At 31.3% G+C, this 14,266-nt stretch overlaps 6 protein-coding genes and 1 long non-coding RNA gene across 12 annotated transcripts in view; 3 read left to right on the top strand and 4 right to left on the bottom strand.

Annotated features, from left to right (window-relative positions):
- The first annotated feature begins 180 nt into the window (after positions 1–180).
- Positions 181–3,666, top strand: LOC126856358 (uncharacterized). The gene is made up of 2 exons (XR_007688354.1): positions 181–374; positions 3,463–3,666. It is a non-coding gene; the product is annotated as an uncharacterized LOC126856358 (long non-coding RNA).
- Positions 386–3,571, bottom strand: LOC126856356 (zinc finger protein 846-like). The gene is made up of 5 exons (XM_050604788.1): positions 2,380–3,571; positions 2,203–2,288; positions 1,805–2,120; positions 1,421–1,524; positions 386–1,350 (listed from the first exon to the last, which is right to left on the bottom strand). Exons 1-5 carry the CDS (start codon positions 3,569–3,571, stop codon positions 688–690), a joined length of 2,361 nt encoding a protein of 786 aa, XP_050460745.1. The 3' UTR covers positions 386–687.
- A 416-nt stretch (positions 3,667–4,082) lies between the features above and the next one.
- On the bottom strand, positions 4,083–5,199 carry LOC126856357 (follicle cell protein 3C-1). Its single transcript, XM_050604789.1, has 4 exons — positions 5,027–5,199; positions 4,617–4,883; positions 4,446–4,517; positions 4,083–4,332 (listed from the first exon to the last, which is right to left on the bottom strand). Exons 2-4 carry the CDS (start codon positions 4,875–4,877, stop codon positions 4,228–4,230), a joined length of 438 nt encoding a protein of 145 aa, XP_050460746.1. The 5' UTR covers positions 4,878–4,883; positions 5,027–5,199; the 3' UTR covers positions 4,083–4,227.
- Positions 5,200–5,504: 305 nt separating this feature from the next.
- Positions 5,505–6,027, bottom strand: LOC126856216 (hydroxyacyl-thioester dehydratase type 2, mitochondrial-like). The gene has a single exon (XM_050604512.1). It carries the CDS (start codon positions 6,009–6,011, stop codon positions 5,553–5,555), a length of 459 nt encoding a protein of 152 aa, XP_050460469.1. The 5' UTR covers positions 6,012–6,027; the 3' UTR covers positions 5,505–5,552.
- Positions 6,028–6,154: 127 nt separating this feature from the next.
- LOC126856212 (armadillo repeat-containing protein 7-like) lies at positions 6,155–7,433 on the bottom strand. Of its 2 annotated transcripts, XM_050604509.1 has the most exons (4): positions 7,417–7,433; positions 6,815–6,998; positions 6,538–6,705; positions 6,155–6,441 (listed from the first exon to the last, which is right to left on the bottom strand). In XM_050604509.1, exons 2-4 carry the CDS (start codon positions 6,921–6,923, stop codon positions 6,158–6,160), a joined length of 561 nt encoding a protein of 186 aa, XP_050460466.1. In that variant the 5' UTR covers positions 6,924–6,998; positions 7,417–7,433; the 3' UTR covers positions 6,155–6,157. The 2 variants fall into 2 exon arrangements, with proteins under 2 accessions (XP_050460466.1, XP_050460465.1); XM_050604508.1 differs by lacking the exon at positions 7,417–7,433 and having other exon boundaries at positions 6,815–7,336.
- A 70-nt stretch (positions 7,434–7,503) lies between these two features.
- LOC126856185 (dolichyl-diphosphooligosaccharide--protein glycosyltransferase subunit STT3B) lies at positions 7,504–11,996 on the top strand. Of its 2 annotated transcripts, none has more exons than XM_050604466.1 (8): positions 7,504–7,725; positions 7,817–8,074; positions 8,466–9,164; positions 9,285–9,595; positions 9,666–10,200; positions 10,288–10,749; positions 10,872–10,962; positions 11,142–11,996. In XM_050604466.1, exons 1-8 carry the CDS (start codon positions 7,709–7,711, stop codon positions 11,220–11,222), a joined length of 2,454 nt encoding a protein of 817 aa, XP_050460423.1. In that variant the 5' UTR covers positions 7,504–7,708; the 3' UTR covers positions 11,223–11,996. The 2 variants fall into 2 exon arrangements, with proteins under 2 accessions (XP_050460423.1, XP_050460424.1); XM_050604467.1 differs by having other exon boundaries at positions 11,113–11,996.
- Positions 11,997–12,131: 135 nt separating this feature from the next.
- LOC126856191 (INO80 complex subunit D) overlaps positions 12,132–14,266 on the top strand; it is a 424,295-nt gene continuing 422,160 nt past the window's right edge. For all 4 annotated transcript variants that reach the window (XR_007688334.1, XR_007688335.1, XM_050604475.1 and 1 more), the window contains exon 1: positions 12,132–14,106. The gene's annotated coding sequence lies outside the window, so the exon portion shown is untranslated. The remainder of the gene's footprint in view (positions 14,107–14,266) is intronic.

The following is a 14,266-nucleotide window of genomic DNA, read 5'->3' as shown; positions in this document are numbered from 1 at the left end:
TTTCAGTGGATTCGCGAGTGTCGCATCGGTCGTTGCGGTTCGCATCCGCTGATTGGTCAATACGCGTGATTCTTTCGCGCCAACCAATCCAATGGGCCAAACGAGAACACGGTGTTTTCAAATCACTCATGTAAATTCGCCATGCGAGTCAGTTGCGATCGGTTGCGATATCGCGATTTGATAAGATGTAGCAGGTTATGTCCAAATATATATAATGTACACAATTTTATTTTAAAGTTTAATCGCGAGATAAACTGTTCGACGGAACAATCCGCAGTAATTTTTATCACTTGTTCGCGATACACAATTTAATATTTCAATTATTTAATTTTGTCACAATAACTATCGACTTCAAGAATTTGTGTTAATGGCAAGTACGTATAAATTTATACAATTAGAATATTATGTTTCTTATTCGATTATTTCTAAGCTAATAAGTTATTCAGCAAAAAGTTATACATGTAGCAGAATTATTTATATTTTGCACTATAATTGATATATAAAGTTGGTAATCCATACACGACAAAGTTAAAACACAATAACAAAATATTCTAAATTTTATATTTAGAATTAATATTTAGAATAAATATTTCTATATAAATTTTATCTATAATTTAATCAATAATATTAATATGTATTGTTAGTTTGTACTATCATGTTACAATGAAAAAGTATATACATGTTACTTCATTTTCTATCCATACCATATAATAATTCCTTCAGTGATTCTTCATTTATGGTTTGTAAAGTATCGGTGACTTTGTTACGATTGAAGGATTGTCCTCTGCCTGAGTCTACTGCATTCATTTGCACATTATCAGAGACTTGTGAAAAATTGGTATAAGAATCTATCGAATTCTCTTTACGTTTAGGTGAAGATACTCTCAAGTGTTCCATCTCGAAAGTAGGAGATGGTATGCTATTTTCGAGAGGAGACATCACCATGGAGAAGAAATCATTTGTGCTTTTTATATCTATCTTTTCATTATCCGATTGTATTTTTTTTAATGATTCTGCAGATTCCTCGAGTTGTACAGAATTAAAGTTGTTAGTGCTCTTTGAATTTTTGTTTATATTATTGGAATCTATAAATTCCATGTTTTCTTCTTTTCTTTCGAAAGATACATTATTTATCTCTGACTGTAATGCTAAAACATGTTGTCCTTGAGCATTTATTATCAACACAAACTTGTTTTCCTCATTATCGACAACATTCGTCGTCAATTGATTTTCTTGAAGAGTATTGGTCTGTGGTCTAATTGCTTTGTCGTCGGCATCTTGTGCAATCTTGTCAAACTGCTGGGTGTTATTTAATATTTGTGCAGGACATTTATGAGTTCTTTGGCTCACCTGTAAACATAATTCATTTGTGAAAATTATTAAAAATATATGATTGAAATATTTTACAATTACTTTCTACCTTGTACCGAAAGCTTTTGCCACACATTGTGCATTTATAAGGCATCACTCCTGTGTGAATTCGACGATGGACTAAGTATGAAACACGTTGACGAAAACATTTTCCTGCAGAAATTAGTATGACATTGTAGGAGGATTTCTCTCTCTCTACTTCATTATTATCATATTATTATATAGCCTATACATTTACAAAAGAAATGTGCAATATTTTTCGTAGAAATTACCTGTTTTTACTAATCACATCATGCACAGCACATTATAATGTTACAGACACTACACAAACAAAATAACAATAATATTAATTATTAGTTAATTAACAAACAATGTTAACGATAAATCATTAATATCACACTAGCTATTTAATGATCATTTTCCTATAACATACCACATGTTTCACATGCAAATGGCTTCTCTCCAGTGTGAATCCTTTCATGATTGTGTAATGTTGAAAGTTCTTTAAATGATCTGCCACATGTTGCACAGCTATGAGGTTTTTCATCCTTATGATAAAATCTATGCTTATGATATGATTGTTGAAAGGTGAAACTTTTATCACATATTTTACATTTATATGGCATTTCACCTGAGTGTAAGCGTTTATGTTTTTTTAGAAAGTATTTAGTTGTAAATAATTTACTGCAAGTATCACATTCCCACTGTTTACTTTCGTGGGTTTTCATATGTTGTATCACATGTTGCTCCTAAAACAAGAATATAAATAAGATTATTAAGAGCAGTTTATATAAACATTATGTTATAAACAAAAGAGAACAATATCCTTACTTTCTTAAATCTCTTTCCACATGTAGGACAAGTATATCCAGTATCACTGCATGTAAATTCTATTTGGCCATCTTTAGGAAAAGAACCTGTTACATGTGAATAATTGTGTTTGTGTTTGTATACATATTATTACATTAAATAATTAAATAAATTATATATAATTTTATAATTACTTGCCTAAATTGTGTCCAAAATGTGCTACCCTCATATGTACCATTAAACTACCTCTCATTTTGAATACCTTAGAACATAAATGACATGAATAATTTTTAAGAACTTTCCCAGATATATTACTTGAATTTTGCTCATGCACTAATTGTTTGTGTAAAGCCAAAATATTAGTATCGGGAAAGTGAAAACCACATATGTTACATCGTTCCATCTTTTCTTTCAATGTTATAGTTTGGAAAACTTTAGTACATGTGTGGGACAATAATTTTCTATGTTCTGAGTTTTGATCTTGATATTCAGCATTTGTCTCAAGCACAGTCTCTCTTGTGTTAGATGAATTTTCTTTGTCATTGCATTTTTCTGATGATGCATTTGCACAAGCTGGTATTATATTTTGAATAGATTGAAAATTTGCGAGATTGTTTTCTTTTTCAATTAAACTTATCATCAGTCTTTCCTTTGCGACACATTGGTTATTATTTGATTCACATTCTCTTTCAATATCTCGGTAGATGTTGGTATCTGCACTTTCTGTCATTTTTGTCCCAGTGATTAGATCTGATATAGTTTTTTCTGCTTGTGTAGTTTCTGTGATTATATTTAAGTGTTTAATATTGTCATCACAAAAATATTGTGTTGTGCAATCTGTTTTTAATACATCTTGCTGCAAATTTGCAGTTGGCCGTAGCACTACATTAGGATTTTCGTTTGATTGTGGGAAGATATTTACTTTTATTGCATCATAATTATAATCTGACATGAAACTGTATTGGTTCGCATTTTTCACTGAGTTGTTTTGATTTCGTGCTTGAAGCTGTGAATTTATAATAGAGAAATTGTTTTCTGTATTTGCTATACCAGCATCTGACTGTTTAGTGTTATTGTTGTCATTTGTTTGCATTTTGCATGATTGTTGTGTTTTTAATATGTTCCAATCTTGCAGAGCAACATTGTGCGCATTATGAACTGCAACTTGCTCATTGTCAGCAATATATTTTGATTCTGCTGTATTATTACTCAGATTGATTGTATGACTAAATAAATGTATAGTTAATTTATCAATGCCTAAAAGCACTTCATTACAAACAGGGCATATGAGAGGTCGAGTTGCTACACTAATAAGGCCAGCTCGCAATGCATCAAGTGTTAAGAATCCAGGTTGAGAACACAATGGACATGCTAAGAGTCGTGCGCACATTTTGTTGATTATAGAATTTATATTTAATATATATTGTTATTGTAATTATATTGTTATGTATTTATATTGTTTTAATTATATATTATATAAATATTTTTCAATCCTTCTATAAAATATAATATACACATCTTTGCATTTATTATTATGAAGACTTAGAATACTGTTTGGTTTGAACATCTTCCAATTTTTTTTAAGATAGTTAACCAAGCATCGTGATCGTAAAATTCAATAAATAATTCGTAATTTAAAAAGTTGGCATTGTGTAGTCTTATTAAAATTATTGGGGTTATACACTTGAACTTGACCCAGTAATTTACAAAATAGAATTCAATGATACATAATCTTTTATCTGAGATATTTTATAAAAGATATTTAATAAAATTTTACGAAATATTGTAGTAAATTCTGAACACTATATACATAAAATTCTCACACTTCAAGATCTAAATATAGAAAGATGGTTTAAGATATCTGTGCTGAATTCCTGTGTATCTTTGTGGAGTGTGTTGATGATCAAGAAGCTATATTTAGAAAACTGGTGGGATATTCAAAAGAATTAAACAAAGTATATCAAGCCAATATATCTATTAAATACTTGTATAACTTGTCAAACTTAAAAATTAATTATTTTATACAAAAAAAATCTTAAATTTACTTTAATTACATTTATATGGTGAGCCATCTTTACAACAATATTCTCTACCAGCAGATAGATTTGTATTTATCCATTCATCTTTGCAATTTTTGATGAAAAGATAAGCCTGTAAAAGAAAATATGCGTAATACATTGAATCATAAATCGAGCGTAAAACATAATTCTGTTTTTATAAGAGATCAAGAATTTTATAATAAAATTAATTTATATGCAACACACCCTTTCTTTGTGACAATCACGATCTAAAGAAGCACAAATCATTGTCGAACTGTTTGGTAAATATTTTACTATCTGTAAAAAATAGTTTTAATTAATTATTATTAACGAATATATGAGCTTATAGAAAAATTATGTAATGTAGAAATGTTAGACAATATTTTAAAAACTCACAGCTTCAAGACATTTGCTAGTGCAAAGCTTATTTCCAATAGTATTACATGGTACCGTATCGGGATGTTCATGAAGAAATGCAGGATATCCTTTAGGCTGCTCTTTGCTTCCTTTTGTAAATTGCCCACTTAAAAATACAGCACAGACACAGCCAATTCGCTCTTCAATTGGATTTGATGGCTTAATATTTGTACCAATACTGTTAGTTTCTGCATAAGAATATGACATGCAAAGAACCATCATCACTAATACTAAATACATTTTGATCTGAAATGTAAAATTATTGCAGTTAACAATACTTTCTTTTCAATATTATAATTCTATGTTAATTGTACTTCAATTTGTTATAATAAATAATTTTGAGATATTATTTATATATAAAAAAAAGATAAAATAAAAGAAGAGAATACCTCTAAGTTCTTTCTTCTCCAAAAAAATATCAGGATAATTAAATATCGATGATTTTGCTTGGATCCACTATAGAGAGAATCTCACTGTGTGTTACACCTTGCAGAACTTCTTTCAAATGCAATAAGACTGAGCTTTAAATCTTATTAAAGTCATTATGTTGTAATATTGCAATAAAAATGAGGTCACGTAGAATGCTTGCTAAGCAAAACTTTAGATTGCAAACATAGTAAGAATTCCATTTTAATCTTATTATGGAATGTACACAATTGGAGTAACTGGTTTTGTTTAATGAAGATTTCAATTATAGTCAAGCAACAAAATTGTTTTTTTTTTCATACTGAAAATTTAAAAAGTAATTGATAGTGAATTAATATAATTAGTTAGTTATATAAATATCCATGCTCCTCGTTTACTAAGATAGAAATATAAGATATTACAAGAGATATTTATGCAAATATCACCTTAAAAAATGGAGAATTTTATTAATTCTTAATATTTTTATTGTTTTTATTAATGATAACATATTTACAGTATTTTTCTCATAAGTTTTGCTTCTCCTTCCAATACAACTTTATCTCCATTAGCGATACACATATATATACATTTAATAATTTTTCTTACTGATACAATTTTTACTATTACTTCTACAGAGTCACCAGCATAACATGGTTTAGGAAATATGAGATTTTGTTCAATAACTATAGTGCCTGCACCAGGTAACTTTGTACCGATTAATCCTGATACTAGGCCATTGAGCAAAGCACCGTGTGCAATATTTCTTGCTGATTCAGTGTGTATTGGATTATAATCACCTGTTAATTCAGCAAATTTGAGTATGTCATCATTGGTTATCACTTTGAAAACTGATACTTGATCTCCTTCTCTCAGATTGTTCATAACTGTGTTAGCAAATAATCTTATTTTGGATGAATTTTTCATAGAGTGATTTTTGAGTAACCCAATAAAAGATTGACTTAGATTCATGGTTGTTATTTCTTGTTTACAGTCAAAAATATGTAATTAATTATTATTCTTAATTAATTAAATATGTGTAGAATTATATTAATCATAAGTATTTCTTCAATTCTTATAAATAATTTAATTATTTAATTATTCCTAGTTATTGGAAATTACTTATTGTCCTTTAGCTTTATCTTTTCCACTTCACTTGCTTCACAATAATCATTTAAAAATATGATGGCTAAATTCTTAATACGGATATTAGTATCACACGAAAATTCCAACATGCGTTTAATTATTTCGGACGATGTTATTTCTTTCCTTGATTCAGGTGTAATCAAAAACATCAAGGTAGAAATGGCCGAGAGCACAATATCTTCATTTTGAGAAGAAAGTAATGATGATATTAACTTAACACCTCGATTGCGTAGGATATAAATCTTATTTATTGCATCTGAAAAAAGAATATTACATGAATAAAATAATGTAATATAATAATAATAAGTATTACATGTGCAACTTTTCTTTTCTATTAGAGATACACTCTTACCTAAGCATAAATTGCATATACCACCAATGGCAAAACATACTAATTTTTGATTGTTTTCAGATAAGCTATCAAGAAATATATCAATTATTTGTAATTGTCTCATGTAGCCATAATTTATAGGATCATAAGCAAAGTTTGCCAAATTTGCTAGTACTTGCTCCTTTGCATCTAATAAAATAAAAGATGATAATGATTTAAAATTACTATATTCATCAAAATATGACTATATGCATTTGTATTACGTAATATATTTATATTTACATAATATTTTTCTTACCTTTAGATTTGGTTGTTTTATATTCAATGGCTAAAAGCTTTAAAAAATCATAACGTCCGATACCATTCTTGCCTGTGCGTTGTATTAATCGTTCTTTAGTCGAGAACATCGAAGTCTTAATACATGCAATTTATTGTTGCACAACAGTAGTCACTTTTCAGATATTCTATTGTATGGTTAAGTTCTATTACAATATAAACATATGTGCATAAGAATACAATTGTCATAAAAATATTTCATACAAAGTTATACATATATAAAAATATATAATTTTTGCAATAGTATAGTACTTTATGTATGATATCTAAAAATTTTAAGATAAATATACAACTCTTTAGAGATTAAATTTTGGACATTTCATGCTATTTTTTCTTTGCAGATAATTTAATACAATCGTTTTCTAGGATTTGGATTTCGTGTAAATAAATATATCACTATATCTTATGAGTTCCGTTTGATGCTACGAAAGTTTCGGATCTTTTGATCGGCCAATCAAATAAAGGAAGTAAAGATTTTTTTGATAAAGTTAATATGCTTCGATTGGTTAATGAAACACTTCGATCCTTTCCTCATACAAACGGACAATAAAGTTTAATTCATACTTCTTGCAATTGAGAGCTCAATTATGATTGGTAAATGAGTGACATGATACATCGAGCGTACACATGAATATACTTTCTCTCTATCTTTCCTGGCTATCGTTTGCCGTGTTCTTATCCAAGTAACGTAGGTGGCTACCGTAGTGGAAGTTGATGGAAGTCATGGTTAACACGTAGCCGGCGTTCGACGTGTCCTAGCCTCCTAGCTTAGGCATTTGATAGTGATTTGATAATTTGTTTGCGCGCCGCTTGATTTTCGCAACGTGCACAGAATCGCGAGTATTTATATGCACATATGGCGAACGCCACGTTGTGAGTATATTAATATTACGCGAATATATATATACTTATACACGCGTATATCTTATCTCTTTCTCACTAACGCCCGTGGAAATATGTAAAGGCGACAAAACATGCTGCCGAACAAGTCGTCACCGTCTTCGTCGTCGTCGTCGTCGTCCAGCACAGCGAACGCGAAGGTCATGTTCCCTGATAAGAGACCGACGACCAAGCAAATGAAATCGTCCACATTGACGAATGCCGCTGGCCTGAGTTCTCTCATTACCTTCACCGTTCTCTTGCTTGCCTGGATCTCGGGTTTCGCCTCGCGGCTTTTTGCTGTTATACGTTTCGAGAGTATTATACACGAGTTCGATCCGTGGTATGTATTCTATATCAATTATTTGCCGATATTTTCCCGCGATTAACGATCTATTATTATATCTATCATAGTGCAAAGAAAAATTTTAAGCTTTTGTTTTTATTTTATGTAACGAAAATGTTTAATAAGTTGAGTTGTAATATTTTGTTCTTATCTAAAAACACGAAAGGGAATTTGCATTTTCATCAAAAATTATACATATATAAAAATTTCCTTCTTTAATGATTAATGATTGAATGAAATTGAATAATTATAACCAGAATAAAATTTCTGTTTTATTTTTAATTATTTATTAATTTTATTTTAATAAGCAAAAATAATTTTATTATCAATAAAATGTTTGTACAATTAATTTAGATATAAGATATTAATTTAGATATCTGAAATTTAGGTTTAACTACAGAGCGACAGCATATATGGTACAACATGGATTCTACAATTTTTTAAATTGGTTTGACGAACGAGCATGGTATCCATTGGGACGGATTGTTGGTGGAACTGTCTATCCTGGACTCATGATAACATCTGGATCAATACACTATATTCTGCACTCTTTAAATATACCAGTGCATATAAGAGATATATGTGTATTCTTAGCTCCAATTTTTAGTGGCCTTACTGCCATATCTACATATTTATTAACAAAGGAAATATGGAGTGCTGGAGCTGGCTTATTCGCTGCTTGCTTTATCGCCATCGTACCTGGCTATATCTCAAGATCTGTAGCTGGCAGTTACGATAACGAGGGGATTGCAATCTTTGCATTGCAAATCACCTATTACCTCTGGGTTAAGTCGGTCAAAACTGGTTCAATCTTTTGGGCGAGCATAACTGCCTTGTCTTATTTCTACATGGTATCAGCATGGGGAGGCTATGTGTTCATTATTAATCTCATTCCACTACATGTATTTGCCCTGCTGGTCATGAATCGCTTTAGCAATCGGTTATTCACCAGTTATACAACATTTTATGTTCTTGGACTTTTACTGAGTATGCAAGTACCATTCGTCGGTTTTCAACCTATTAGAACTTCCGAACATATGGCGGCGGGTGGTGTATTCGGTCTCCTAATCTTTGTAGCAGCTCTTAGGTATATATTATTTCAATTTATAATATTAGTTTGTTAATTGTTATATTATTTGAAACTATTTATTTATTTAGGGAAATATTTGCTAGAATATACATTGTAATATACTAATATTGATTCCAGATACTTAAGAACTGTACTTACCAAGTCCGAGATGAAATATTTCGGTGGTGTAGTAGCTGTAACAGCGACTATACTTCTGTTAATTCTGATCGCATTAACGTATGCTGGTGTTGTCGCTCCTTGGAGTGGTAGATTTTATTCGCTTTGGGATACTGGTTATGCCAAAATACATATTCCTATAATAGCATCTGTATCTGAACATCAACCAACAACCTGGTTCAGCTTTTTCTTTGATTTGCACATTCTTGTCACAACATTCCCGGTCGGTCTGTGGTACTGCATTAAGCATATAAATGACGAACGTGTTTTTGGTAAGTAATTATGAGAATATTATATTTTAGAGATATAATTAAAGATAAATAATATTTAATTTTTTCACAGTCATACTATACGCCATAAGTGCCGTTTATTTTGCTGGAGTGATGGTGAGACTTATGTTGACTTTGACTCCAGTAGTATGTATGCTGGCCGGTGTTGCTATTAGCAGACTTGTAGAACTATATCTCAAAGAAGAAGATAGAGACGATCGTAATGGTACTGAAAGTAATGAGGAGAGTGAAGAGGAAAGAGAGAGAAGTCCCGGTAGAGCGTTGTATGATAAAGCCGGTAAATTACGTAGAATGAAGCATGAGAGACCGAAAGGTAGCGGCGATGGATTAGGCGCCAATTTACGTAACGGCGTCATTATCGGCATGTTAATGTTATTGATGATGTTTACTGTGCACTGCACATGGGTGACCAGCAATGCGTATTCTAGTCCATCTATTGTTTTGGCTTCCTATAGTAACGATGGTGGTAGAGCCATACTCGACGATTTTCGAGAAGCTTACTACTGGTTAGCTCAAAATACACCCAATGATGCGAGAGTTATGAGTTGGTGGGATTATGGATACCAGATTGCTGGTATGGCAAACAGGTATACAACACATTTATAAAATTTATTTTTATTTAAATTAATATATGAGATTAATCATATATTACTATGTGTAAATTTTTTTCGTAGAACTACACTCGTGGACAATAATACATGGAATAATTCACACATAGCTCTGGTTGGTAAAGCAATGAGCTCGAATGAAAGTGCTGCTTATGAAATTATGACATCTCTAGATGTAGACTATGTGTTGATCATTTTTGGTGGTATGATTGGATATTCCGGTGATGATATTAATAAATTCTTATGGATGGTCCGAATCGCCGAAGGCGAACATCCCCAAGATATTCGCGAGAGTGATTACTTCACTGAGAAAGGAGATTTCCGCGTGGACAAAGAAGGCTCTCCTACTCTATTAAACTCGCTAATGTACAAATTGAGTTATTATCGATTTGGAGATGTTAAAATAGACTATCGGACGCCTACCGGTTTTGATCGTACTCGTAACGTCGAAATAGGCAATAAAAATTTTCAGTTAACATATCTGGAAGAAGCTTACACTACTGAACATTGGCTTGTCAGGGTTTACAGGTGAATAATAACATTTACAATTGCTTTGATTTATAATTTATCTTAAAGTATTATCATTTTATATATCTTTAAAAAAATTTTTATATTAATATCAATTGCAAAATATGTCTGTATATTTGTAGGGTGAAAAAACCAGCAGAATTTAATAGACCAAGTATTCCGATTTCTAAACGGACTATTACGCGTCGTGCAAATGCGTATATTAGTAAAAAGGTTGGTATTCTCTTCTCTTATCTCATAGCATAAGGAAAAAGATTTTTTTATATACATACATACATATATATATCTCATCTTGTGGTGTTTGTCGTATCGTTTTGCCATTTTCATCATCATACATCAGTTGATTTGGAAACGTAGTTGAAGTTATGGGGGGTCGGACATTGATGTTTCAGACTGCACGGCGTAGGCGAGGTTTCATAAAAGGCCGGCCAGTTGTTATTAAAGGACAGAAACCTCAACGACGAACGACGTAACGAAGATTCGCTGACTATTTCGTAACAGTTTGCAAATACAACTTTTGTAATAAAAGAATTACCGTCCCTTGGATCTACCACAAACTATACCTCGAACTAAGAATTTAACATCGTCAAAAGAGAATTCAACTGATTTGCAAAGAATAGAATACTTCAAACATATAGTTTCTAACACTCAGAATACTTTGAAAAATCGATAGCTTTACAAATATTATTTTTGTAAGCTTGTTTTCATCATATTGGCTTATATCAAATTGTGTTGCAGTGTTATCTGATTCATTTTTTACAAGAAAAAATCGTTAATCATTTGTTATTGCATAATTATTTGTTAATATATGAATATCTTTAAAATTGATTTTCTAATTAAGTCAATATTTTATATGAACACATTCATACAGATCATTTTTAGTAATTTTTTTTTTTTTTTTTTTTGCATTCTAGAAATTGATTTTTTGTTTAATTCTTTTCTTTATAAGTTAGTTAATTGTATTTTAAAATCAATTTCAAAAAAACTTTCATCAAATTCATTCATCTATTATCAAACAATTGTAATAAAATCTTGTGTAAATTGAGAGACTTGTAAGACATCTTATAGTTAGTCTACACATATTTATGTTACATAGTGTGTTTATGGATATGATATTATATTAGGCGAAATTTGTCGAATAAGCAGACTTGCCAATTTTCAGCCAGAACAGAACGATTGAGTGTGTCATGTGTACACAGTTTGTTGTATAGCACCTTGTTGAAAGATAAACATTTGTGATAACACAATGTTGTTTACAAATATGCATTTAAAACAAAAGCCTATTATATTTTTCTTTTATTTAAAAATAAAATAAGTAACATATTGCATTATACATAAATTTTATAATTTTATAAATTTTTTATGATATAATGCAAAAAACAATATTTTAATATATTACAAAATACATTACAGCTTAATTTTTTTTCATATAACTTATTAATTTTCATAAATATTATAAATAATAATTGTGCATGTAAAAAAAAAATTATTTTCGGCAATATGAAATTTCTTATATTATCAACAAATGAAGACATACAATATATTGGGTTTTTCTAATAACATAATAGGTTATACAGCTTTTTAAACACCAAAATCAATTTTGATGTACGATTGAAATTTCATCAAACTTCAAAATATTCAATTTTTTTTCGTCCAATTTATCTTTTAAATTATTAGCTTATCAGATTTATATTTCTTTTGCAAATGTGTTAGTTTTATAATAATATATGTAATCTTATATAAGCTCTATAAAAATTTGAAGCAATTTATACTTTTACAATAATCACATATTTCTTATAATATAATAAATGTTCACAAAAAAAATCTGGAATGATTATATTTCAACATGAATCGTGAAATCCAATAGTCGAATCGCTTTTTTGCAAATTGTGGAAAAAAATTGTAAAAGAATTATTTTTAAAAGAATTACACACACACACACAAATTCTTTGCGCAATAAATATGTGATATAACATTATAACGTACATTATAACAATTTAAATATTTCAATTAGCGATATATTAATTATCTGTGGGAAATTAGTAGATACGAGATTGTAAAATCGTCATGTCGTAGTTTTTTTTTAAATAGATGCCTTTTTAATCTAACTACGGTTATTTGGCATAAAACGATTAGTAATAAGTTTGTTTTCAAATATCCGAAAACTTGATAATTCGATAATAGTTTTCTGTATTTTCTCGCGAGGTATAAAACAATACCAACAGTTGAATAACACGCGCGCGCATTTGTAGTTTCACGTTTCATTAGCAATTCATTGTTATGTATTGATATTATTACACTATTTTGCGCAAACTATGCTGAAACGAATGGAAAGTTCGAGAGTTAGACGTAGTTGTAGAATAATATAATGAATCCGATCGATTGTTATCGATGCGTGAACAATCTCTTTGTATGTGTCTTTCCTAGCCTTTTCACACGCTCGTATTTTATCGCACGCGTGAAGATACGAAATCGTTGATAAAAATCGCGCACGTCAATGGATGTGTATATAGGTTATGTTATATTAAACTGTAAAGTGTGGAAAACGATCCCTCCTCGCTGCCGTCACGAGTAGAGCAGGCCTTTGTTTGTCAAACATTCCGCGCTCATAGCATCATCAAAAATTAATCGACTTTTCGCGCGGCGTGGGAAACAGTAGAATCGCCGAATCCGCAGCGATACACTCGCGAATTCAGGGATCTTTCAGCTTCCGGGAGGAGCTGCTCGTGTGCACCCCGGTCGCCATTTTGCTTCCCCCGCACGTCTGACATGTCTTTCTAATGTTATTATCGATGAATGTTGAAATTTGTGCGTGAAACTATTTCGTGCTTCATTGTTCGAGGAAAGCGAGTTTATCTCGAGAAAAAAAAAAAGATCGTGCCGCGCGTGCCTGATCGACGAGACATCTTTGTTGGGAACGATTTCCGTTGTCGTCCCAACCTCAGCTCATCACGGAACTGATACAGGTGTAACCCCGCGATAATAACGATCATCGTGATTGAATCCGTCGCCGAGCGTGAATATGCTGGGAGACTCGTACGAGGGATACTTCTATCCACGTCGCTGAAGGACCCCGGTCACTGGATTATATCCTATGCACAGTATATTGTTGTCGATGTAACGAGCTAACCTAACCAAAAAAAAACGCTCATCGTTCATCAAAGCGACGTCGCGTGTGTGTGCTTGTGTCAACAGTGAAGAGATCTCGCTTGATGATATGGCTCCGGTCACGCGTCTGAGATCAACGAAAGGCAGAGATCTGGCAGTATTCACCGTCCCGATGTCTGTTCGATGCGCGATGCAGTTGCTCAAGCATGCTTAGGGCATATTGGATATAGGCTACTACTATTATGAGAGGCAAGGATTGTTTTTATCCTGATCTAGCAATGGACTAAGTTCACGCTTACTGCTCGAACCAGGAAACTTTCATTCGCAATCGCATATACGCGACATGCAAGCCTGAGTTTATAGTAACGTATAGCTTTAAAGCAATGTTGATATATATACACACACTTAC

Source organism: Cataglyphis hispanica, chromosome 18 (assembly GCF_021464435.1).
Source record: "Cataglyphis hispanica isolate Lineage 1 chromosome 18, ULB_Chis1_1.0, whole genome shotgun sequence".
NCBI classification, from domain to species: Eukaryota; Metazoa; Arthropoda; class Insecta; order Hymenoptera; family Formicidae; genus Cataglyphis; species Cataglyphis hispanica.
This window is presented reverse-complemented; position numbering and strand designations above follow the sequence as displayed.

What these genes read in the sequence shown, in the direction of transcription:
- LOC126856356 (XM_050604788.1), bottom strand. Translation starts at nt 3,571, where the DNA reads ATGTGCGCACGACTCTTAGCATGTCCATTGTGTTCTCAACCTGGATTC. An exon ending in ACATTTTGGACACAATTTAG is followed by an intron (nt 2,289 to 2,379) that starts GCAAGTAATTAT and finishes CACATGTAACAG; the next exon opens with GTTCTTTTCCTAAAGATGGC. An exon ending in GTGGAAAGAGATTTAAGAAA is followed by an intron (nt 2,121 to 2,202) that starts GTAAGGATATTG and finishes TTCTTGTTTTAG; the next exon opens with GAGCAACATGTGATACAACA.
- LOC126856357 (XM_050604789.1), bottom strand. Translation starts at nt 4,877, where the DNA reads ATGTATTTAGTATTAGTGATGATGGTTCTTTGCATGTCATATTCTTAT. An exon ending in CTAGCAAATGTCTTGAAGCT is followed by an intron (nt 4,518 to 4,616) that starts GTGAGTTTTTAA and finishes TATTTTTTACAG; the next exon opens with ATAGTAAAATATTTACCAAA. An exon ending in GTGATTGTCACAAAGAAAGG is followed by an intron (nt 4,333 to 4,445) that starts GTGTGTTGCATA and finishes TTTCTTTTACAG; the next exon opens with GCTTATCTTTTCATCAAAAA.
- LOC126856216 (XM_050604512.1), bottom strand. Translation starts at nt 6,011, where the DNA reads ATGAATCTAAGTCAATCTTTTATTGGGTTACTCAAAAATCACTCTATG.
- LOC126856212 (XM_050604509.1), bottom strand. Translation starts at nt 6,923, where the DNA reads ATGTTCTCGACTAAAGAACGATTAATACAACGCACAGGCAAGAATGGT. An exon ending in TAAAACAACCAAATCTAAAG is followed by an intron (nt 6,706 to 6,814) that starts GTAAGAAAAATA and finishes TTATTTTATTAG; the next exon opens with ATGCAAAGGAGCAAGTACTA. An exon ending in TATATGCAATTTATGCTTAG is followed by an intron (nt 6,442 to 6,537) that starts GTAAGAGTGTAT and finishes TTCTTTTTTCAG; the next exon opens with ATGCAATAAATAAGATTTAT.
- LOC126856185 (XM_050604466.1), top strand. An exon ending in ATCTTTGTAGCAGCTCTTAG is followed by an intron (nt 9,165 to 9,284) that starts GTATATATTATT and finishes TATTGATTCCAG; the next exon opens with ATACTTAAGAACTGTACTTA. An exon ending in ATTGCTGGTATGGCAAACAG is followed by an intron (nt 10,201 to 10,287) that starts GTATACAACACA and finishes TTTTTTTCGTAG; the next exon opens with AACTACACTCGTGGACAATA.